Source organism: Kryptolebias marmoratus, linkage group LG16 (assembly GCF_001649575.2).
Source record: "Kryptolebias marmoratus isolate JLee-2015 linkage group LG16, ASM164957v2, whole genome shotgun sequence".
NCBI lineage: Eukaryota > Metazoa > Chordata > Actinopteri > Cyprinodontiformes > Rivulidae > Kryptolebias > Kryptolebias marmoratus.
In genome coordinates this window covers 23469439-23494731 of record NC_051445.1, presented here as the reverse complement: position 1 = coordinate 23494731, position 25293 = coordinate 23469439, and the positions used below count along the sequence as shown (strand labels likewise).

General features: G+C 42.7%; 2 protein-coding genes across 2 annotated transcripts in view; one reads left to right on the top strand and one right to left on the bottom strand.

Annotated features, from left to right (window-relative positions):
* The first annotated feature begins 1210 nt into the window (after window positions 1-1210).
* On the top strand, window positions 1211-7018 carry prss35 (serine protease 35). The gene is made up of 2 exons (XM_017413108.3): window positions 1211-1446; window positions 4746-7018. Exon 2 carries the CDS (start codon window positions 4765-4767, stop codon window positions 6022-6024), a length of 1260 nt encoding a protein of 419 aa, XP_017268597.1. The 5' UTR covers window positions 1211-1446; window positions 4746-4764; the 3' UTR covers window positions 6025-7018.
* Window positions 7019-9267: 2249 nt separating this feature from the next.
* snap91a (synaptosome associated protein 91a) overlaps window positions 9268-25293 on the bottom strand; it is a 31206-nt gene continuing 15180 nt past the window's right edge. The window contains exons 5-18 of the mRNA XM_037980456.1: window positions 24259-24315; window positions 21894-22133; window positions 20268-20351; window positions 19903-19971; window positions 19471-19563; window positions 19115-19186; window positions 16987-17217; window positions 14753-14950; window positions 14649-14667; window positions 14180-14270; window positions 13848-13943; window positions 13470-13604; window positions 13158-13246; window positions 9268-12039 (exon numbers count right to left, since the gene is read on the bottom strand). Coding sequence (XP_037836384.1) covers window positions 13166-13246; window positions 13470-13604; window positions 13848-13943; window positions 14180-14270; window positions 14649-14667; window positions 14753-14950; window positions 16987-17217; window positions 19115-19186; window positions 19471-19563; window positions 19903-19971; window positions 20268-20351; window positions 21894-22133; window positions 24259-24315 — 1466 coding nt within the window. The 3' untranslated portion in view covers window positions 9268-12039; window positions 13158-13165. The remainder of the gene's footprint in view (window positions 12040-13157; window positions 13247-13469; window positions 13605-13847; window positions 13944-14179; window positions 14271-14648; window positions 14668-14752; window positions 14951-16986; window positions 17218-19114; window positions 19187-19470; window positions 19564-19902; window positions 19972-20267; window positions 20352-21893; window positions 22134-24258; window positions 24316-25293) is intronic.

Genomic DNA, 25293 nt, shown 5'->3' with positions numbered 1-25293 from the left:
GCAGCAATCCACTTTGGTCTGAGCTGTATTAAGGGGGAATCTCACTGAGCTGGGACTAGTTGGGAAAATGACATTCATGAGTGAATCTGTCAAATTTGTCCAGAAGATCTTATGACTTTCTTAACTTCATTGTGTAAGTCATTGATGGTGTCTTCAACTCATCTGCAGAGCACTAGAGCTGCATTTTGACATTTGCACAGAAGCTATCCTCTGACAAACAACATCTAGGCAAATGTCCAGATCTGAAAACCACACCAAGAAAGCAGTATCATAAACTCTTACTTTCAAAAACTGGCCATTGAAAACACAGACAGCTGGACACTTGTTGCAAACACTCAGAATTCAATATAATTGCAGAAAAAAAAAAAAATCACATTTTCCCTACACTTTTGAGACAGCCCAGTGAGATACCATCTTTAGGCTTCACCTTATCAGTCCTGTCAGACTTTAACTCTGTTCCTCCAAACTGAGGTCATCCAAAAGGCTATCTACAACAGGTAGGACATTAACTACCTTTACACAAAACCCCGCTTAAAATTTACCAAAACAGCCCGTCGAGGTCAGGGTATATTTAGAAAAATATTTGCTTTGTTCACCTAGTTTTGTAAAGGGAAAAGAACAGAAACACAAATGAAGGTTGAATTATTTCTTAAATCCTCTCTGAGTAAAGTAGGCATGCAAGTTTAAATAGTTCAACAGCTAGGATGCTATCAAAGACAATGACGATTTATGAGAAAAAAAAGTAAAATTTAATATCTGGTCTTATTTTTAAACCAGCTCATGGTTTAAAAGGTCACATATTAGGCCACCTGGAGACAACGTCCATCATGTCTGACCTTGGTGCACGTCCAGAATGAAAGTGCTGCAGATGTTGAGGTTCACATGCCCCACAACGGACTCTGAAACTGGTGTTGAAACTAACTCCTCTCACAGTCTGCTGAGATCCCATTCAGTGAGGTGTGTTTTATGTGTTTTCTCCCTTCTTTTCTTTCCGAGCTGCAGCCTGAAACAAGATCTTAGTCCTCTAACTACACCCACCACCCCCCACCTCCCTCAGTTCACACTTTGGTTGGCTTTGGCCCCACCCTTTTGTGAACAGCTTTTGTCTCCAAAAAGAAAAAAGAAAAGAAAAGAAAAAAGTTCCTTTCATATTTGCTCCTCTCCACTCCCCTCTCCCTTTGGTTCTCCCTCCCTCCCTCCCTCCCTCCTCAGCATCAAGTGCAGCCTTGGACGAGCGTCCCGGCTGAGCCTCCTTCCTCTCAGACTCTCTGGAGGAGCGATGAGGAGAAGGCAGCCTTCGCCCCGCTGACACCAGCCAGCACGTCTGGGATGCTCTGATACCTGCTTGTCTTTTTGCCACTGGAATCATATCTGGGCCCAAATCCAGGGAGAGCTAAAAGGAAAACACTGAGGATTTGGAGGAGTCCATCAATCGGATGCGAGCAGGTTTGTGTTCTGATGAAAACAGGGAATATATTCAGTTTGTTTCTCTTTTATTTGGCTTAGTTATTTTTTTCAAATTTAAGCAGGTTTTCTTGCAGTGTAACTTCTGTTACACATGAGCCAGTGTTTGGCTCTTATAACCTGCCTGATTTGTATTTTTGAATGAGTTTTATATTTTTTTCAGGATTTTCTCATCAGGGTTTGTTGTTTATGGCACTCCAGCTGCTTGAGAAACAGCACACACTAAAGATGCAGATGCAGATTGGAGATCTTGCAAATCATTTTGCTTAACAGATTATTTAATCCCAACATTGTTTTGGGGTGTAATCTTTAAATATCATAGTTTTTCATTCCTAATTTCAACTGATTCCATTTTTTTTTTCTGCAGAGATTTTTACCCTTCAGATCAGAGATGGTCTAAAGTTTCGAGGAGTTGGTCTAAACTGCCTAAATCATCAACCCTTTGGGGTTTTTTTTGTTTTGTTTTGTTTTTTGCTAAATGTGGACGTTTAACAATAGACCCATGCGCCATCTATTGGTCACTTTATCTCCTGGTTGCCTCTGGCACTTGGTCTCCTCTGTGAGGATGAAGAGGGCATGGCCTCCTCCTCAGCCGACGGCAGTGGAAAACTGTTTTTGTCACCAAACCCACCCCCCAATATCAGTTTCCAGTCATGAGTCAAAGCCTGGCAGTGGGTGTGTGAAGCTGAACCCAAACTAAAGGTCATTTTTGTGCTTTTCATCACACAGACGGTTGTTCAGCTCTTGCAGGCATGTGTTTTGTTCCCATCTGTTGTTTGCTGGTTACATGTTGGCCAGTGGGTCGGTTTTTATTGGCTGCTGTGTGGCAAACTCTCACCCAAAGTGTCCCATGTGGAGTCCCCACTGCAAAATCAATCAAACCTCACAAAATAAAAAGTGGACTTAAGATTTTTTTTTTTTTTGCCTTAGATGATCTGCAGGTGACGAGCCGAGCCTCTCGGGAGCTCAGCCAAACCAGGCGAGCTCATCTTCAAACTTCATTAGCATCTGATTTAAAAAGGAATGCATGTCTGTGGACCCCTCAGGTCAATCCCCCCCCTTCGTCCCCTAAAAGTTTGTCCTCCTGCTGCAGATGTCAAGCCTGTCTGACTCATTCAGTTTAAACCTCTCAAACAGTCAAAACAAAGGCAGGCGCTTCTTTAAACCGCTGTATAAAATTAACAGCTGGATTCAAGCGGCTGCTGCAGAGCTCCTCTGTGCAAATAATTTTATTTTTCCTGTGTTTGAAATTTCCTGTGTGACCTCATTGCCGCAGCCCTGCTGATTAAACACAACTCTCCTTGCTCTTATAGCTAGGAGTCTGTGGAATCTATTAAAACACACCCAGTTTTATTCATTTATCAGGATTACAGGGAACTGAACATTTACACAGAAGAGGCGCAGACCATCAGTCTCTCTTTCTGATGTCATTTGTGTGCATGGAGCGAGGCCCGTGGAGCTGAGGAAACCAGATATGGTCATTACAGAGGGAGAAGGTTAACCATTGTGGCAAACCTCCAGGCCAGCGTCTCAGCTCATTCAGAACTTCTCCTCGCCACCTCCAGCAGAACTCAGAGAGCGTAAATCTTCTCTCACCACACAGCTGGTGCATCAGCTGCAGAGATGTTCTGCAGAAACCCCTGAAAAAATTAAAACCAAGTGCTGCCGACTCACATAAACATCCTAACAAGCATTCACACGCTTAAATGGATTTTGTTTTCCACACTTTGCTGAGCTGGCCTGAACTCTGACATCTACTTGAATACAAGGAGCACATTGCCTCCTTGTGGCTGTGACCTGAACTGCTGGTGTTTCTCACCCAGCACCACTGGACCTCCTCAGTCCAAGTGAGATAACTATTCCCATGTAGTGCACACGTCCAAAGGAATCCATCCTGATGGGTGTTACTAACCTCAGGGGAACAACTTTAAGATTACCAGTTATTTTGAATTTATCCTAAAGTCACCACTGAGACTTTGTACTGAAAGCCTCACCAAAAAGGCAGGGAATATGACGTCCATGGACATATCTGCTATATATGATGGTACTGCAATATTTTACTTTATACTTTTTGGTGTATTAAATAGGCCACACTTCACGAGCCACACAGCTCCTTTGTATTCTTTCTTTTTTTTTTTGGTGCCTTCAAACCTGGAATTTAATTAGGCTTTCAATCTGATTACATCCAATATTACAAAATGAAAAGATTATGTCACCACAGCAAACCTGCCAAGAGAGGGTCGTCCACCAAAACTCACCGAGCGGGCAAGGAGGGCATTTATCAGAGAAACAACCAAGAGGCCAAAGATGACCCTGATAATAATGCAGCTCTTCTGCAGAGATGGGAGGATCTGTCTACAGGGCCACTAGAAGCTGTACAGAGCTGGGCTTCGTGGAATAGCGTCAGGAAAAAGAGAATTTGTTAAAAGTTCAAACACGTGGAAGAATGTGCTGAGGTCAGATGAGACTAAAACAAAACATTCCAGCAATAATGCTGAAAACACCATCCCCATCGTGTAGCATGGGGGTGGCAGCATCATGCTGTGAGGATGTTTTTTCACCACAAGAAAATTGGAAAACTGGTCGGTGTTGGAGGGAAGATGGATGAGACAAAGTATATAGAAATTCAAAAGGGAACCTCCCACATACATTTGGGACTGGGACAGAGGTCCACCTTCCAGCAGGACAGTGACCCTGAACACTCTGCTGAAGCAACACTCCACTGGTTTCAGGAGAACCAATTAAAAGTCCAGTTAAAGCTCAGACTTTCAATCCAACTGAGAATCTTGAATTTTGATTTAAAGATTGCTGAACAGAAGCAGCACCTGAAGGAGCTGAAACAGCTCTACTTTAAAGAACGGTCAAAACAAAATCCTGTAATTGTACCAAGCTCATGGAGATGAACCTAAAGAGGCTTGCTGCTGAAAAAAGATGGCTCTACAAAGTATTATTAACTTTAGGGGGTCTAATATGCATGCATTCACTACTTTTCAGTTTTCTGTTTTTAGAAACATTTAACACAACTCTTTCCTAATTTAACTTTGTTAATTTGGAATGTTTTGTGTCAGTCCATCACTTAGAATAAAATTGAAAATCCACTGAGAGTTCAGGTTGTAAGGCAACAAAACAGAAGGGATTTTAAGGGGGTGAATACTTTTGCAGCTGTTGTTTGTTTTCAGTTACTGAAAATGGTGCAACAAATAGAATACAATGATTCAAATCAACAGCAAGAACAAAAAATATATAAATAATGATTTTGACTTTTTTTGGTTTCTTTTCAGAGCCAGGCCCCACTTAACAATGGGCCCCATACCACTTTGCGTCCTGCTTCAAGTGACGGTGCTGACTCTGGGGGTGGCTGTGGCTGCAGAGGAGAACGCGGTGGACGACCAGTACACCTGGCCACAATGGAGGGTGCCACTGGTGAGGAGGAAGCGCACTGTGGCCCTCAGCAGCCCAGACTTCTCGGCTCACCCCCAACCGGAGCTGAGCGGGACCTGCGGGATCGAGTGTCAGCGTCACCTTCCTTCTCCTTCCCTGGATGACTTGGAGCAGTTTCTGTCCTACGAGACAGTCTATGAGAACGGCACGCGCACGTACACCTCAGTGTCCGTGCACGGCCTCGACGAGGTGACTGCTTGGTCCAAAAACGCCTCGTCCCGCTCCCGCCACAAACGAGAGGTGTACGGCACAGACACTCGTTTCACTATTGCTGATAAGCAGTTCTCCACCAAATACCCCTTCTCTACCTCGGTGAAGATCTCCACCGGATGTTCTGGTGTCCTGGTGTCACCTAAACATGTGCTAACAGCTGCACACTGCATCCACGACGGGAAGAATTACCTGGACGGAGTTCAGAAGCTACGCGTTGGCATTCTGAAGGAGAAGAGCAGACGAGCAAAGGGAGGCAAGGGTAGAGGAGGGAAAGAAAAGGGCAAAAGAAAAAAGGAGGACAAAGCTATCGAGGAAGCGCGGGAACCGGAGGAAAACGACGGGAAGAAGAACCGGAAAGGAAAAGGAAAAAATAGAAAGAGCCGGAGTCGTCGGAGTGTGGAGTCAGGGAAACCTTCCTTTAAGTGGACCAGAGTCAAGCAGACCCAGGTCCCAAAGGGCTGGTTCAAGGGGGTCTCTGATGGACTCGCTGCAGATTATGACTATGCCGTTCTCGAGTTGAAGAAAGCCCCAAAGGTGAAGTACATGGACCTGGGGGTTATCCCTTCAGTGAAGAAGCTCCCTGCCGGACGGATCCACTTCTCTGGCTTCGACGACGACCGGCCCGGTAACTTGGTGTACCGGTTCTGCTCCGTGTCAGAGGAGTCCAATGACTTGTTGTATCAGTACTGCGACGCCAAACCCGGCTCCAGCGGCTCGGGGGTTTACATCCGCCTCAAAGAGCCGGGCATGAAGAAGTGGAAGAGGAAGATTATCGGGGTTTTCTCAGGCCATCAGTGGGTGGATGTTAATGGGAATGGGCTGCAGCAGGATTACAATGTGGCCGTCAGGATAACACCCCTCAAATATGCTCAGATCTGCTACTGGGTCCATGGGGACTCGAGTTAGTGCCAGGTAGCCTGAGACAACACGGTTTTCTGCTTTTACCCTACTCGCCCTGTCCCACAGACCCAGTTTCATTAAACAAACCCTCCCTCCCTTACCCGTCCCTTCTTACCACCAACCATTAGCTCAACATCTGCCCCTCCTTCCCCGGCTCTTCTGCAACTACAACACCAACTCACTTATGACCAAGCAAACGTAGAGTTGACAACAACAGGAACTCATCAATGTATCAAGAGAACTGTAGCTTGTCTTTTTTATTTATTTGTTGAAAAAAAAAGAATCAGAGGATAGAAATATGTATTAAGTATTTTGTTTTGATTTTTTCTTTTTTTTCACAACTTGACTTGTATGGAGAAGCGTTTCATAGAATTAAGCCTCGGACCTTTCCTGATCTATTGGCAGCATGCGTTGGGAAAAAAACAAAAAGACCCGAAAACAAGCTGATGTATCTTCATGTTTTTTTAATGAACCTTATCAAAATTCTAACAAAATTCTTTAAAAGCTTAAATGACTAGCTTGTTTGTATGTATCTAGAAAATTGTATGTCTTTTGTTTTAACTTTTTTCATTGTATTTTTCTGTCTAAATTTTCTGTTTGCAACAAAGTGAAATGTGGTTTCACTGTTGTGCACATAACTATATTGGAGTGTATCCTGAAACAACCTGGTGCTAATTTATGAGACTGTAAAGTTTTTCTTTATTTTTATTTCCTTTTTTTTTTTTTTCAGAGGACTTCTCAGAAAATATTCCAAAAGCCTGGTACTGTACTTGTATTTAATGTGAGGCTCCATAATGTGGGACTGAACCATTCAACAGTTTACTTGAGCTCTTTATATTTCTCTGTTTCAAAAGAGTAAAGGAGATTTTCAAAGCCACATTGTAGTTATAGAAAAAAAATAAATAAATTGGGATGTAACATCTTTGACTTATCTTGCTACTTTTATTAAAAAAAACATCTCAAGAGTATTGATTTCTGACTATTAAACCAAGTGACATTGCGTATGTGTGCGTATGTATTGATTCTGGTTACAAAATTTATCTCACTTTAGTAAGGTGACCTGTTCATAACAAACACTCTGAGTTCACAGGACCTGCCCTTTAATCATGAATGTCAATATGTGCACATCTTCAAGCAGGAAGAGATTTTTCTTATGTGTCCAGCATGTGAAATGTGAGAGGGGAAAAAAAACTTTAGGGCAAAAATGCAGGATAAAAATATAAAGCAAAGATAAAGTTCAAGCATAGAAACGTTGATGCATTTGTTATACATCAAATAAGGAGGAAGGCTGATGGTTTGGGACAGTTTCACTGCCTCAGGCAGAGAACAGCGTGCAGTCACTAATATCCTCCTTTTAGGCCCTGTTTACCTGAGGCTCATCTCCTGCAAACGTTTAAGATTTTCAGATGTTAATTGGGAAACTGTTACACGTTTACACGGTGCTGCTGTGCCCGTTGAACCCGCTGTAGTTCCCATGCCTGGTCATTAGTTAGACGTGCCGACACCAGTCTCTCCAGAATGTAAAGTTACATCCAAAATGGTGAAAACACATACTTTTCTTTGGACCTACAGTGAGGCATGTTGAAAAGGGTGAGTAACATAAACAGCACTCCGCTATCCACCATCATTAATGTTGTTCATGTGTATGCACAGAACAGGTATTGACTGCAGCTGTCTATGGTGAGCATGTGCGGTTTCATGTGTTTCGTCTTCCTTTGAAATGCAAATGGAGACAAAAAGTTCCACTCTGAGACTTGAGATCAGTGTCAGATATTCCGACTACTGCTGTCCTGTAAACAACAACAGAAACTTAAAGTTTCACTGAAAAACAGCTTTGTGTAAATGGGCCCTGAGAGAGTGTGGCTGTCTTAAAGCTGTTGAAACCTTATGCACAATTATCTTAGGTCTTCAAACTACTTCAGTTTAGAAACACAGAGATTTGTTCGGCTGGGTTAGACGAGCTAATGGCTAGTCTTGAGTGCGCCCAAGACCAAAGTGGATTGCTGCCATCTTTAAATAACTCAAACCTTTACAGAGGTTGATGTGAGCACTACTTTATGTAACTTTATATCCCTATCAGTTTTGAATCACATCGTTATTTACACTGAATTCTACTTTGTCTTTTGCAAGAGGAAATAGCAGCTGCAGCAACTAGCTGTAGCACTTCCAGTGCAGCTTGACGCACTTCGCAATATTTCTGCCAAGCTGAAGCTGAGGAGCGGGGTCGGAGGGTGACGGTGCGTCCAGTGGAAGTGGCCTCCAGGAGGGGTTGTAGCCAGGTTCACCACAAGGCTGCTGAAGGAGCTGGGAATTGAAGGTCAGACCTTCCAAAAGGCAACCAAGGAACTGTTGACTGGTGGCCGAAGAAAAGAGAGAGAAATGGCTGCCAGATGAACACCGAAGCACCAGATGGTCCACTCCCTGTGGTGGGCCTACCTCGGCTGAGGATGTCTTGTGTACGGTGTACATTTTACAGCATCATCAGGCCTCAGAGAGAAGCCTTCTGCAGGTCAGGATTTTTTTTTCGAATTTTAATACCTTCACTGTCACAAACACAAACAGAAAGCAAACTGATATCAGCACAGATAGCTTAAAAAATGTTTGGAGATGCCAGAATCTTTATGGAATTTGATTCCATGCAACACATTTCAAATGATAGTTGGTTTCAAATGTTCGCTAAGTTGCAACCTTATTGTCACTGAATTGACAGTAAAACTCTCAGTTTTACCAGCAAATATTACTCACGTGGAAATTGTGTCAAAACACACATTTTCTTTGTGGAATAGTGTTTGTGTTTCTGCTGATATCAGTTGGCTTCTTTTGTGTTTGTAACAATGAAGATAAATAAAGTTGGAAAAAACAAAAAATAAAAATCCTGACAACGGCGCCACCTGCAGAAGGCACTTTTTTCTGGGACCTGATACCTGACAACTTTTTTTCTGATACCTGAGGATGTGCTAAAATGTACACCGTACTTGTGATGAATGGCCAAAACACTAAAATGAGCTTGTCATAGTGGTGGCCAACCCAGCACTCAGGACAGCTGCAGCGTTAGAGATTCAAACATTCAGTCCTAAAAGCAATCAGAAATACCCATGCAGGTTGAAACTGATGGTTGTGTAAAGGTTTGTAAAATAGTGTCTTGCAATATTTCTTTCATCAGCTGTTAAACAAAATGAACAATAAAAAAATCTTCTGTTCTCTTCTGAAGTTATATATATATATATATATGAAAAGGAAACAAGCAGATTTAACCGTCATCCAATTTATTGCATCTCAAGGGGCTTACATGCACTGGGAAGGGCCACTGTAGATAAAATAAATATACAACTAAAGAAAAATACAATTTGAAGTATTCAGTCATGAAAAATGGTAATTACCTCCCAATATTTACTCTCACAATCAAGCCACAAACATGACAGAAAACACACAGAGAGATTTATCACTGTCCATAGTTTACAGCACAGAGAGGAGACATGTCGTCCAGAACATTGTGAGTCCACTGAAAGTCAGTCGGGGAGGGAAACATTTTGCCAAAAGATGCATTTGTGGAGCAATTTTATGGCTGGAGGGTTGGTTGATCCCCGGTGGGTTGGTCCACAAACTTCTCCCAGGTGGCTGCACACAGGATTATAAGACTCTACTGACAACAAACCAAATGTCACAAGAAAAGAAAGAAACTGAAACATCAGTCTGAGACAGCAATTCAGATCAGACTTTTGCTCAATTGTTCCAACCAGCCTGGTCTTCTGGTTCATATCTCTGCAGGAGAGGTGCAGGCAGACACAAATGGAAGGCATAGATGCTCTGTAGAGTTCTTCCACTGCTAGTAGCTCGACATGTATGAGCAGAAACTGTCCACAGTGAACCCTGCTCTACTTCAACATTTTGCATATTTATGAAAAAGGAAGCGTCCCAATTCTTTTAGCCATGTAAAGAGGGCAGAGCTTTGTGACTATCCGACCCTATGAATGGAAACGTTCAGAGGCACGCTTTTTACAAAATAACAGTGTTGATCTCACAAAGACACGTCAATCTGAGGAGATATTCCAGCCTCTTTTGAAATGGGGTTTTGTGGAAATGCTATGAAGCATTTATGTCTTATCTGTCGCAGCTAGCTCTTTGAACTTTTGGAGAAATGTTCACCAGGACTGACGAGCAGCCGCCAGCTTTGGTCTTAGCTTCGTTTCAACTAGCCATTAGCTCAGCTTAGATCAGTTCTGTTGGATGTAAACTTTATCTCTTCGAGCTGAGGTCATTAAAAGAGCAACCTGCGGCAGGTAAGATATTAGCAGTTAATAACTTATCCATGGAACCCCACTTTAAAATGGCTGGAACACCTATTTAAGATTTTTGGTTGTTGTTGAAAACATATGTTATAGTCAGAACAACCAATTTAATGTCTGATTTGATGTTTTTCCAATGGTCTATATTAAGTACTACTGTTGATCTTAATTAACAAGTTAAAAAGAAGTATGCCAATATCTTGTAGCAAGCACACCGGGACTCCATGTGGCCTCTGTTGAGCTAAAACTTGACATGCAGGCCTGATGAGTGTCCCATTCTGTATGATATGCTTTAAGCTCTACCTCTGGTGGTTTTGAATGAAGAGGCAAAAAAGCAATCAAATTTTAGGAGTGGGAGTAAATGGGATAGGTCTCAGTCAATGTCAGTTTCAAAGCTTCGCAATGAGGTTAATGAATTTATTGGCTTTGGTTTCCTGTTTACAGATATTTGGAGAGGGAGAAATGCTGAGTAAACAGAACTTGGGAAAAACTCTACAGTGCACCTTTAATTTGATCTCAAACAGCCACAAAACTCCTTCTGTTAGGGCCGTCACACAATCTGATGCTTGATGCTGAAATCTGTAGCTGCACTCTAGTTTTTTTTATCTTAATTCGACTTTGAATACGTTGCCATCGAACCTGAATCCAAATAAGTTTGTTTGAACACAAAGTTAAATACCAAACTACTGGATAAATTACCTGGAGCAGAATGAAGTCAGCAGAGGTTTACATTTACACTGATTCATTTTAAAAATTCTCTTTTCAGAAGACTTTTATTCTGAAGGGGCAGTAAGAACCACATTATGCTTTTTGCTGCCACAGCTGTGAAAATCACCAGAGGTTCGAAGGATTACTCTAAAGGAAACCAAACATGTGCTGTAATTTAACAAAAACAGACACGTCAAAAATGGCTTACAAGGTAAAAAAAAGAGACAAACAACATAAAAAAATCACTTGTTTTGTATGACTCAGTGATGCTCACAGAGGTTGTTTCTAAATATACAGTATATCAATTCTTCAGAGGTGCTATGTTTTTTGTTTTTTTTCCAGATGACTTCAAAGATGACGGGAAATAGAAGGACACTCACACTACTTCTTACAATTTCATGTCTGGATCACATTTATATTTCTCTTCAACAGACATACAGAATAGAGACGTCAAATCCTCGCCAGAGAAATCTATGTACATTGAAGAAGACTCTTCTGAAAACGCCACGCAGATCCTCCCCCCCGCCCAAAAAAAAAACTACTGTTTTTAACCACTGTCATCTAATCCAACAGGACAAATAAGAGCCCCTGCCCCATCAGAAGGAGGCAGAGACGATGGTGAGGAGTTGCGGGTGGAGCTTAGGACACCAAAACACATCAATCATTCAACTCAGCACAAGAAATTAACCTAAACACGTATTCTGTCACTTTCTCTCCCCTTTTTTTTGTTTTGTGTTGTTTTGTTTGGACAAAAAAAAAAGATTATTACACTAATATAAGCACAGGCATGGATTGTTTTTTTTTTTCTTTTTCTCTCATATGTTTGTTGATGACCCACAATGGTTCACTTTCACAGTTTGTGCAACAACATCACGCAGGAGGAACGGGTGGGTGTGGGTGGGTGGGGTCGGGGGGGAGTGACGGGCGGAGAGAGGAGCAAAGATCAGCTGAACGGCGCCGGCATCCTGAGATGTTGACGGACGCCGGGCAAAAAGTTGGGAGGGCTCGCATCCGGAGAGGTACGCAGCTGCGAGACAGGAGATACATAAAAATGTTTTAACTTAAAGTGCTTTTTTCTGCTCGCAGTGATGCTTTGGGGGCAGAATTGGCCATTCAAATAAACAAGCACCTCATTCACGCTCTAAAAGGCTCTTATGAAATAGGAGATAATGAGCGCTTAATTTTCTTTTGTTTCTAATATTCAACAAACTATTCATTTCCAACGCTTTATTTCAACACAGAGTGTGTAATTAGGCACAGGTAATTGGTATTTACCTGCTCAATCAAAATAAAAGCTTGACTGACTGCAAAGATAAGCTGTTGAAAGTAGCAGCTCAGTTTGCTGGTGGTGTTTCAGGCAGCAGCAAATGTTTAACAGGGTTTCAAACATTTTTTATTTTTATTTTTAGGCTTAAAGAAAAAGTTCAACCATATTAAACTGGGGTTTAATGTAGAAGTTATAAATAATTACCATCTTGCCTGTTGTAGATAGCTTATTGCTGGTTTTAAACAGCTCCAACCTCACAGATTTCACAGCAGTTCATGTAAATGATGTTTTATGACCCTTTACACCACTCTCAGTTTCACATTACATTATTACTTATGAAATTCTCTGGTTATTTATAAGCAGTTAAACAGAATCAGCAGTGGTGGCCCGTAGGACTTCCAGGGGTAATGTTTGGTGACATTTTGAAGATTGGAGCTGTTATCTTTGACCCATATTGACAAGGTAATAATGGCTAGTACTAATAGACCCACAATGGATTACTACTGTCATAAAATGCCATGCAAACACTACTATTTCAACTTTTAAATTGCTGTCTATTTTGCATTATATGGTTATTTTGGCAGAAGTACTAGGATTTTTCCTGCTGGATGTGACCAGAAGCAATGGTCAGAACTAGCCGTCAAGAAGCTATCATAATAGTTATTTTTCTTTCTTTACACAGAAAGTCACTACAATATGAGTGAACTCTTCCTTTAAGCTGTCCCAAGCTAAACAGGAATAAGCAGGTAATGTATGTATGTATGGATGGATGTATGTATGGATGGATGTATGGATGGATGTATGGATGGATGGATGGATCTCAAACTTTAAACAGTTTTAATTCCAGAGTTCATAGTTTCAATGGCGTTTCGACAAACCTGAGCCATTATAAGAAGTCCTTGAGGTTGAGTTCTGCCAAAGGGTCCTTGGGTTTCTTAGGGCTCTGACCTGCAGGTCCTGGAGAAATCTGAGAAAAAAAAACAGGCAAAACAGAGTCTTCATAAAGTGAGAGCTTTTAAATGCAGTCAAACCTCCTCTACTTAGGAACACATCAAAATATCAACTGTTGGAAGCTTATGGAACAGATTAAAGTCATAATTAGAGATTCTACTGTATTTTTAACGGATCTGGTAAACAACCCTGCGAGCATGACGCCTGAAAGCTGGTTCAGGGTGTGTGGGGCGTGTTACCGGTGCTCCAGGTGCAGCAGCTCCTGGTGCAGCTCCAGCCACCCCGGTGAAGGGAGGCCTCATCATGGGCTGCCCCATCAAAGGCTGCCCCATCATGGGCGGCATCATTGGTGCCCCAGGCCCTCCTGCAGGAGGCTGGGAAAATGAGAAAAATACATTTGAGTGGTAATCCATAAACTGTACAGCTCCCCAGTCCTCAGGATTTGGTGCAAGGGTAATTCCTAAAAACCTCTCGGTTGGGAAAGTGCCTTCAGTTGAGTTTGGAGCCAGAAAGATGCATCAGATATGTTATGATAACAGATCCATGAGAGTCTTTTAAAAAGCTAACCAGTAACACGTTGTATATAAATTCTACAAATCCAGACAGACAAAACTCACCATGCCAAAGCCGGGCTGTGCACCCATTGGTGGAACGATAGCTGCAACGGGTGGAGCTGCTCCTGGCGCTCCAGGAGCTCCGGGGGCCGCAGCAGCCTAAAGACACAGCAACATGTCACTAATTACCAGATTAGATCTAAAAAGCTTTTACGTTATTCCTGTATGAATGGGCAACAAAGCATATAGCTTGTGTCCTGGTTGCTCGGGATGCCTAAGGATTGTTGACAAGTTAATCTTTGAGTTGGGCTTTTTAATGTAATTTTATTTTTTCAGAAACACCACTTTTGGGACGAACTGGGATTCTACTTGGAAGCAGCCCTTGCCGTTCTCACCATGGGGGCTCCGGGAGTGCCCCAGCTTGTGGGGGCCACCTGTGGAATCCAGTTGGCTCCTCCTGTCAGCCTCTTTTCACTTAGCGGATCCCTAAAAGAGATCAAAAAGCAGGGTGCGCTTTGAAATTCTGTGCAAATGAGCAGCATAATTTCCAAATCTTGTTTTTTTGGGGGGTTAGTGTCATTTTTATAGCACCTTCCATCCCAAGTTCAATGGGAAAAGTGTGTTACAAATAAATAAGCTTAAAAAAATGGATCTTCAAAATCTGGGACACAATAAACACAAAGTAAACTAGTAATTTGTCCTAAATTACTTTTTAATTGCTTAAATAAGTATTTTACAGTCAGACAGCTCTGATAAGTGCCCTATTTTATCTACTATATAAACTTTTGGTGAATTAAAAACTAATATGTAATCTGACCTACACAAGCATGACACAGCCAAAGTCTTCACACTTTTATCACTTACTTTTTCTTCATTCCGAGGTCTGGAACAGGTAAAAAAAAATAAAGTTAGTAGTTCTAAATAGAGGTGAGTGAGTTTTTTGATCTGTCAGACAAGCCGCAGCGTACCTCCCACCAGATTGGCCAGCGACGAGTCCAGATCTCCTGCAATGGTCTTGGTGGACGGTGGGGTGGCGGGGGGGATGACGGATATCCCTCCAGCCGCGACTGGAGTTCCCATGCTGCCAGCCGTGCTTCCAGCTGTGCTGCCCCCGGTGCTCTGGGGCGTTACGGCGGGCATCAGCAAGTCGCCTAAGCCATCAAACACTTGGAGAAACACATCAAAACCTGATTACAAAACTTCTGACTGGCTTATCCAGCGAGCAGAGGCAGAGGTTAGATGTGAATGCAGGCGGTACGGTATAGGAAGGAGGGGGGGGGCATTCCAGCTGTGGCAGCAGCAGCAGCAGCCAGCTGTGCACATGGCATCCACAATGTCAGGTTGAACTGTAAATATGACTGAGCATTCAAAGGCACACATTCATAGCAATCACGTGGCCGGCTGCCCTGCAAGTTTATTTTAATATGGTAAGAACTAAAAATGTCTAAATTATGAACACAGATTCTGAGCCCAGTGTCATTAAGGCCAAAGAGGTAAAAGGTTGTTTGTTTTTTTTAACAAACTACACCAGCAGCGTTAAATGACTGAAATACGATTAATGATGTCTGTACAAGAACGTTAGTCTGAACTCCACTCGTGTGATGTTCCAATTTGAACTGAATCAGTCGTAACTTTAAAAAACAAAAACAGATGGTTATAAAATTAGTGAGGTTTTAATACAGTTTAGAAATTTTGTCTCCGCCCTGAAGCTTGAAGTTGCTGGACCTTTGATCCACGATGCAGCCAGTGAGCTGACGTAGAAACCAATGGGTATATGAACACCCACCCCAACCCCCCACCCTCCTCTGGCCACAAGCATCAGGCAATACCAAGGACTGAGGACGTGGTTCCTGCAGCAAGCCGAGACCGCTTAGTGTCTCCAACAGGTCAATGTTTAAGTTGTTTTCAGTTTGACTTGGGAGGTGCAGCAGCGTTTGGCGATGACATAAATGGACATTGGTCGTTCCGATGTCCATGTGCCAAAAGTGACACAGATATAAGCAAAATAAGCACCAATTAGGACCACGAGCGGGATGTGGAATCAGCTCAGACATCATCTTTAACCCAGTAGGAATCTGCCAGATTTCCAGGACCAGTTCTAACATCTGTGGGTCGACTTAGAGAGAGGATAGAGAGGCTGTACAACTTGGTTCTGTATCAATCTCCTGCTTGTATCAGACCTGAAGGAGTGCCACACCCTGCCTGTACCGCCAACTCAACTGATCTGATAATGAATCATGACAGTCACATTTTCTTTCAACACATGCTTACTTATTTTATCACTCAACATAAACTCCTTAATAAGATTTTTGTCAAATCCTTCAGGTTTTTCTCAGTCTCATGTAGCTCCTTACATACTTGGTTCAACGATGAGCATAAATCTGTATAAATGATCCGTTATTTTGGAGGCTTTATGGTGCCTTACGAGGTGTTAAACCTAAGTGATGGCTGCTAAGATTAGATGGTTGCAACTTGGCAAGAATTATTGGATAAACTTGGATTTGACAAATTTACAACAGGCATTGATGGCATGTAGCTCCTGTTTAAAAGGTCATGAGCAAATAAACAGGTATTATAGAGAAAAAAGCAACAGATCTTGGTTCATGCAGCAGACACCAATGGTTTTGCAACATGCAAAGTTGGAGTGCGCCTGGAAACACAAAAAGGGTGAGCCATCCAAGCTGCACATGCTGCAGTGAACTGCAGAGTTGAACTCACCATTTACAGATTAGAAGAAGCAAGCAATGGCCCCAGCAGAGAGAAAGGGGTGTGGAGGAGAGGGGGAGGAGGATGGTGGCGAAAGGTGAGAGGAGATAAGGTGGACGGGGGGGGTGGGGGCAGAAAGAAAGAAGGAGGTGAGGAAAGCACAGCATTTTTGAAAAGTGCATGAAGAGAAAGACTCGGTGCAACAGAGGCAGTAGTGCCGAAGAGAAAAGCAGTCCGCAGAAACAACAGTTTCACATCAGGAGGCCAGTGACAGCAGAGCATCTCGGTGCCTCGTTCATGCACAAGTCAAGCTTTCTGTCAGCAGAAAAAGGTTAAGTAGGTCTGTGGCGCGGATAGCTGGGGTTGAATAAAGCAGATCAGATCAGAGTGCATCAAGATGAGGATTTATGGGCAAAACATGTTGTTTTTTTTTTTTTTGCCTTTCACAAAGCAGAACGAAGTAAAATGCTCCTAACACACAACAAGGCCTACTTACTCGAGGCGTCGAAGCCGCCAGAGGGTGCTGGTGTGGAGGACGCAGGTTCTGCTCCTGCTGCTGAGGCCGGCGCTCCCGGAACAGCTGCAGCTGTGGCAGAGACCGGTGGTGTTGCGGACGAAAGTGAGCCCAACACATCGAAGCCCGTCTCCAGGAGGTTGTTCTGCACCGGAGCCAGGGCCGGAGCTAGGGTCGGGGCAGCGGTGGGGGCAAGAGTGGGGGAGATCAGGCCTGAGGGGCACCACACACACACATACACACACGGCTGAAACTATAGGCTGAAGTTCTGTAACATGATGTTACATCACTGGATCTTATGATAAACAAAGTGTTTTTAAACACTGAAAATAGGGATATGGAAATGCAGGAACAGGTAGGCGAAACAGCACAGCTTCAAAAGAAGAAATTCTGCAGTACAGTAAATATAATTTATACTCATCTACCTTACTACTTTCAGTAGACATTATTTTATTCTTTGCGCTTATAAATAAATCTCACAGCTGTAGATACAACTAAGATGTGTTCTTAGCTACTTTTCACTCTAAATTGTTCCAGCAGCAAATATGTGCCATTTACGACCAATTAGTTTCTATTTTTTGAAGTATGGTTCTGTGGGAAGGTTTTTGAACAGTTAATATCTTACTTGTTGCAGATAGCTTCTTGAATTACCACAGTTTGAAGAAAACAATTTAATTTTGACTGTAACAAGAAGCTAAGGGCTAGTCGGAGTGAGGCTAAAGCCAAAATGGCTCGCTGCTCTCTTAAAACAGCTCCAATCTCAAAATCTTCGCAGCAATTTATGCAAACGCTATTTTATGAACCTTCACTCACCATGAATTTCACATTGAACAATTATTCTGACAAAAATATGATGATATTCCTGCAGGAAGTGCGCCAGGCTGCATTGGAAGTGTTACAGCCAGCTGCTGCTGTAGCTACAGTATTTGTGCTTAAAACCATTGAACTATTCAGGGTTTTTTTTTTTTATACCCGCTTGTTCCCGTTCAGGCTCATGGGGAGATGGTACCTATCTTCAGCAGTCAGTAGTGGAGAAGAAGATGCACACCCCCTGACAAGATGCAGTCCATCACAAAGCCACACATAGAGACAAAGAACCACGACACACAGATGTTTACAGAATTGACCTAACAAGCAATTTTTGGACTATGGGAAGAAATCACTTTAGTCCACAGGTGCATGAGGAGAACAAACCAAGTCCACACGGAAAGATCTTCTAGCTCTCAGACAACAGCATTAACCGTTTACCTGCTGTGCTGTGGGATTGGAGTAGTTTATAAACTTTTATTTTAGGTTTATAAAATAGTGTTTGCATGCTGCACTACAAATCTTTTTAGATTGGAGCCTCTTTTTAGGATGGCAGCATTCCACTTCAGCCTTAGTCCTACTCGGACTAGCTTTTAGCTCGTCAGTCTGTCAGAAGAGCTGTCTGCAACAGGTAAGATATTTTGTCACAAACTGTTCTCAGAGCTCCACTTCAAAACGTTTGAACTATCACTAATCAAGCACAGACAGCATCCACCAATCAGGAGCTTATTAGTTTTTCTCTAATGTATCTTAAGTCGCTTTTGAATGAAGTATTTTTCTGTCTGAAAGTCGAACATGCTCCGCTGTTGCTTTTTTTCCCAGCGCGTGTGTGCACAAGCAGTGGAATGAATATGAACAGAATGCTGTAAAAGGACGCACTGATGGAAGCCTCGGGCATGCTGGTAGTTTCTGAGTAGCTAATGTAAAACTGCAAATCAAAATCAATAACTATTAGGCAAGGAATAAAACGAGACGGCCAAGACACAGGCAGGATGTTGCCAGGAGGACGTCTGAGGCCGACTTTTCCAAATGAGCCCTGAGCCACTTTGGAACCGCAGTGCACTGAATTCAACCGCACTTGCCAAGTTTGTGTAACATAATTATTATTAATTTGACTAATGCTCAACTGTAATTACTTAATGCATATGCCTTTAATCAGCAGAAAAACTTTTTATTGACCGTTCACTAATTTAGGAACTTTTAGAGGACTTTTTCTTTCTTTTTTTTTTTGCAATCCAGTCCGCCCTGCCATTCTAGTTTAATCATGATTTGCATTAAATACAATGCCGTGATGAAGGCTAACCTCCCAGAAGGTCGTCTCCTGGCCCTCCAGGAGCAGAGCTCGGTGTCGCCTCCACAGGGCCGCTGAAGGAGTCTGCAGGATCGAAAAGGGAAGAGAGGGGGGAGAGATCAGTCCTTTGCTAACAAAAGACCTGATGAGTAGTGCAAGGGTAGTGTATTATACAATGTGCTGTACATGTAAACACATAAGAGTTAATTTATTTACAAAAGGAGAAGGCTCCTATATTACATCTATTGTTTATAAATTCCTGTTGTTTCCATCACCGCTGCACATGTCAACTTGTCACCAGAATCTCATCGTGTGTGAATGACAATAAACTTCTGTCATCTCCTTGTGTTTGATTGGTGATACAGTACCCAGCAGGTCAATGACAGGCTCCGGTTCTGGCTCGGGTGGAGACGAGGCCTCCGGTGCTGGAAGAGAAGCGGGAGCCGGAGACGAAAACGAATCTGAACCAATGAAAAACATGAATGGACGTTAAATCCAAATAATCGCCTTCCTGCCACCAATCTGAACTCTGAGGCGACGTGTCTTCGTGTGTCGAGTTATTCTGCTCGTGTTTTAGAGGCCGAAGCAGGCATGCAAAGCAGGCGGAGGAAGCAAGCGACCCTGCATCATAACTGTGCATCCGCCTTCTTGAAGAGTGCAAGTAGAGGTCTGCATGTGCATTCAGACATCAGTACCATGCCGAAAAAAAAAACAAAAGGTAAAAACTTGTCGGGTTGCACTCCTCGTAGAGGAAGGAGTGGAAACCAGTGATGCAGTAAATGTAAAGCAGCGAAACTCACCCGTCACAATGTCTCCAGCCGGAGCCGGCTCGGGCAGCGGGGAGGGCCCGCGCGAAACAGCAGGGAGGTCTAATTTACCAGCGCAAGCAAAGAGGCAGGATACGAGAAAGAAGAAAACCGTGGAGGTTGAGAAGCAAAAGAAAACATTAGCGTGGGAGGGTCGAAACATGAGGAAAGAAGCCACGACAACAATCCGGTGCTTGACGAGTGGGTTGCATGCACATTTCTCATACCACTATGGGGGAGGGGGAGGGGAGACAAACCAAGACGTGTACGGAAAAACTGTAGACAAGAGAGTGGACATATAGAAACCAGGGGAGACGGAGAGGCTCCACACACAGAGAAACGGATATCAACTCCTGTACCTGCACCAAAAAGGTCTACGCTAGGAGTGGTAGCAGCTTTGGATTCTGTGGTGGGGCTTTGCTCAGGCATAGAATCAAACATATCTAAGAACAAGGACAGACAACCACATGGACATTCAGATTTCAAGTCCAGTGCATTCAGAATGATGAGTTAAAGAAAAGAGATGGAGGAGAACAGAATGAGAGCAGTTGTTTGTTTGCTTTTATAATAAATGGGTAAGCAGCTGTGTAACTCGTCAGTGCAATGCAAAAGGAGACAGTGCAAAAGTTAAAGGGGAATATTCCTACACTTTGTTATGAAGACAAATTTCTTTTGGCTGCCAAGTTTGCGGCTTTGCAAATGAAGACCTGGGTGTGCTTGTGTTTGCAAAGCGCCAACTGAAATGCAGCTAAAATAAAAGCTAGTGGAGCTACAATTTAAGCATTTCGACCGTCCAACAACAACAGTCTAAAAAACTTAATGCTGCTTTTTATCACAGATACAAAAATGACCACAACTGTGTGGAACGTCACCTCACCTGAAACCTATTGCTACCCTTGTTGTTTTTAGTATAAGTTTAGCTCGTTAGCTGTATAATGTGGCTAAACAAAAGTTGAGGATTTAGTAATCCTGGGGACGAATTAGGGTTCCCGACATTCAGAAACTGAAATAAGAAACACTGACTGGACAGGGTGCTTTTTGTCTGGATAATATTTAAATATTAAAAAATTTAAATATCTTAAAAAGATTAAAAATAATATCTACTAAGAGTAAGGACATCATAAAAATGCAACAACTGAATTTTTACAAGACAAACAAATTAACATTCAGATAACTATCATTTGGAGTCATCAGCGCTGAATTGTTAAATTAGGAGTCCAGCTCAGCTGGAGCAAAGTTATGAACCTATAGTTTTGCTGTGGTTAAAACAAGTCATGTTGTACATCTTATTTTCAGATTATAAGAAATCCCGCAGTGAATGAAGCCTTTATCACATTCAGAAATATGGACTTATTGGAGCAAACTACCTATCTAACTTGCCCGTGTTTTGAAGCGAACAAGGAAATCAGAGGTTGTGACAAAAAGTCACTTGGTGCATAAATTCCGAGATTGAGCAATATTCCCTTTTAACTAAAGTGCAAAGGCTACAATAAGGCATTCTCAATTAAAAGGTATCAATAACACTATTACCAAACAGCAGAAGAAAACAGTTTTCTTCCATTAAGTTTTGGTAGTTTGTTAGTATTCAGTCAATAATCAAAACAAGTTGAGCCACCTCTGTTATTAAAAAGAGATGAATGTTCATATATGCCCCTTAGAGATCAAATGCCCAAACTGTTGGTACTCGAATGGGAAACATCACCAACCGTTTTTAGGATTTTTGATTCCTTTCAGGTTGTTTGGTTGTTACAGAGGCGATCAAAATGCTTGATTAACTCTAAATGAGGAGCAGCAATTGCGGAAAACAGAAAAACAAATCTGTAATATAGGGGGCTTATTATTGTTACTGTCATCATCATCATCATTATCATCATCATCATCAGTAGCAAGGGCAACATATTAAGATTCATCAAAACTTTCATAACTTTGTTTTTAGTGTCAAAATGCAGGGCAGTGCAGTTAAAGAGGCAGAATGAGGACTTTACCACCAAAGATATCTAGAGTCGGGGCGGCAGCAGACTCTGTGGTGGTGGTGTCGGTGGTGGTTGTGGTGGTGGAAGGAGGGGCAGGGGCAGCGGGAGCAGCGATGGGAGCAATGGCAGTCGGTGCCTCGCTAGAGGTGGGAGGAGTGATGGCGGTATTGGCCTCCGTGTCGGCAGGCCTCATAGCGAACAGGTCCAGCTCTGGAGCAATGTCCCCACTTCCCTCTGTCGTAGCGAAGGGGTCTTCAGGTGGAGCAGCAGGAGGTGGTGTTATGGGGGGATTATGATTAGAAAACAGGGAAAGGAGGTATTGAGGCATGGTTAAGACAAAAAGACAAAAAACACTTTTGAAAAGTATTTTTCTGAGGCCAAATGACTGAAGCTCCAAAAGAGAATGTCAACAGAACCCACAGTCCCTCATTAACTTCAGCGCTGCACCCAACAAGTTAGCACAAACTGTGGGGAGTAACTTTGCAGTAATTTTCTTTTCACTCTGAGAAGGCTGTGAACATGGTGTAGAACATGTATCAATGAGTAAGAATGTTAAAAACAATAAAGAAATTCAACAAACTAGCTAAATACACTCATTGGCCACTGTATTAGGTACATCTGTTCAATTCCTTGTTAACATAAATAGCACAAACGGCCAATCACATAGCAGCAACTCGAGGTCTTTAGGCATGTAGACGTGGTGAAGACAACTTGCTGAAGTTCAAACTGAGCATCAGAATGAGGAAGAAAGGGGTTTTTAGTGGTTGTTGATGTCAGACGGGCTGGTCTGAATGTTTCAGAAACTGCTGATCTGCTGGGATCTTTACACACAACCATCTCTATGGTTTAGAGAATGGTCCAAACAAGAGAAAATATCCAGTGAGCAGCATTTGTTAAGGTCAGAGGTCAGAGGAGAATGGGCAGACTGGTTCCAGAGGACAGAGAGGAAACAGAAGCTCAAATAACCACTGGTTACAAACAAAGTTCTGCAGAAAACCGTCTCTGAACCCACAACACGTCCCACCATGAAGCAGATGATCCACAGCAGCAGAGGACCACACCGGGTGGTCCTCCCGTCAGCTGAGAACAGGAAACTGAGGCTCCGGCTCACACAGACTATGTTATAGTGTTTCAGTACTGGTTTGACCGAGAACATTGCTTTATTATTGGCAACTATTGCTGCCATGACAAAGGTTTCTCAAGCAATGAAAGATATTCTGCGAGTGGATGCCTTTATGAGCAAGGCTGAAAAGCCAAAAACAGTACCAACCTGCCACTGACATATGACTGCACACAACACCGCACTGAAAGTGCTAAATGCTGGTAGTGCCCACTACCCTCATGTAAAAGTGGTCTCCTCATGCACTACTTGACCTCAGAGTGTTAGGAGCAAAGTAACTATCGCTGCACTTTTTCATAACCCTAAACAAGAGGGTGTCCAATCCTGGTCCTGGAGGGCCACTCGACTGAGTGATTAACGGGCTTCTGCACAACTAGAAGACCTGCTGCAGAGCAACATGCAGGACGGTGGCCCTCCAGGACCAGGACTGAACCCCACTGCCTTGAAGTGACATTTGTTCATACACAGTCTGTGATATGAGGTCACAAAACAAAGTTCAGGACATTCATATGTTTGGCCTGATGATAACAGGACAAGCAATAATTCATCATCATCATATAATTTACTTATGACTGTCCCGATACTCAGCTAAGTAATACTTTTAAACCTCTTGCAACAGTACTGTTTTCAGTGGTGATATTAACAATCTTATTAATCTGTGTTGAGTGTTTGAGGAAATCAAAGATGGGTGCAGCGTGAAGTTAATGTCAAGTTAATGTCAAAGCCTGTTAATAATTTTAAAAAGTGAAACAGGTACACTATGTAGCATCACCAAGATGTTCAGTAAATTTCTATGAAACACTAAACTTGTATTTTCATTTCAAAGACTGTACAGTTCTTCTCCCATATAGACTACAGCAGGTCAAAGAGAGCAACTTCATGGAGTTCATAAAGAATAAAAAATAAAACAAAACAGGGTCAGCAATAATTGGTATAATCATCACCTATTATTGTCGGGGGCAGTGATGTTGAAAGAGCTAGCATTCATTTGTGGAAGTATTAGTTAAAAGCCGCACTGCGCGTTTTACTAGAGTATCCCCTTAATGAAAGAAGGGTAAATAAGATGGAGAAGGAGGGGGATTCATGACTGGGGTGTTAGCAGGATTTGGGGTGAGACAGTAGGCCCTGGGAGGGGCACATGTCTGAACTACTGTCTCTTATGAAGCAGAAGCTGCTTTGGCGTAATAAAAGCAGGTACTCTCAAACCCACACATTCACTCGTCTATCCACAGCCTCGCAAAATAAAAAACCACCCACCAGATCCGCCAAACGCATCAGCAGCAGGACCCGTGGCCGCGGCAGCAGGACCGTCTCCTGGGGAGGGTGCAAAGGCATCTAGGGTATTGCAGACGACAACAGTGGGAACGAAAGTGCACAAAATAACACCCCGGGGCCACGACACACACGTACGGATGGGTGGAACAGAAGAGATGGGTCGACAGGTGAAATGGAGAGGAAACAGAAATGAGAGGTCAGCATCAGGATAAAAGCAAAGAATACAAGAAATATGCAGCCCGGTCCGAGCAGTGGGATCACTCATCAGTCACATGATGAGGTTCCTTTGGGTTGGGTTTTTGTTTTGTTTTTTTGGAGGGGCTGCATAATGCTGCATTCAGTGAGTGCACTGCTTGTGCAGGCTTGTGAAATGAGGCAAATTGTCACAAGTTGTTTGTACTCTGTGACAAGAGGAGGATGTCCAGTTGGGGGATGAAGAAAAAAAAAAACGATCAGAGCCTCTCTTTGACAAACGACTCTTTTTGTTAGTCACTGAAGGTCATGAGTGACGTTAATATTAAAAGCCTGGATATCGCTAAAACAAATCTAACTACCCAGCATCTTGGCACATTTATAAAAGCGTTAGTAGGTCATTAGAAAACAAAAATATTAATGGTAATGAAGGGGGAAAAAAAGGGGAAAATTCCCAAAACAAGCATCACAATAGCAGAACAGTTTCATTTTAGTGGCGCTTTTCAGCTCCACACATTTCATTATTACAAAACATCAAAATGTCACCTGGAATAAGTTTGGTTAAATAACTACCACACTCCAGCGGCTCCCGTCTTCAGGACCGGAAGCAAATGATTTACGTGTTTCACTGAGTTCAATAACTATGGAGCAAACAGAGTCACAAAGCTGATCATTAGTGTCAGGGTCTGTGTTTTTCTGTTCGTCTTGTGTGGTTTTTGTTCTGTCTTTAAGTTTATTTTTATGTTGGGTGATGCCTGCTGCTTCCAGCAGCATCCACAAGATGCCGCCGGTGATGCCACTCCTGAGGAGTGTAGAGTCGCTAAT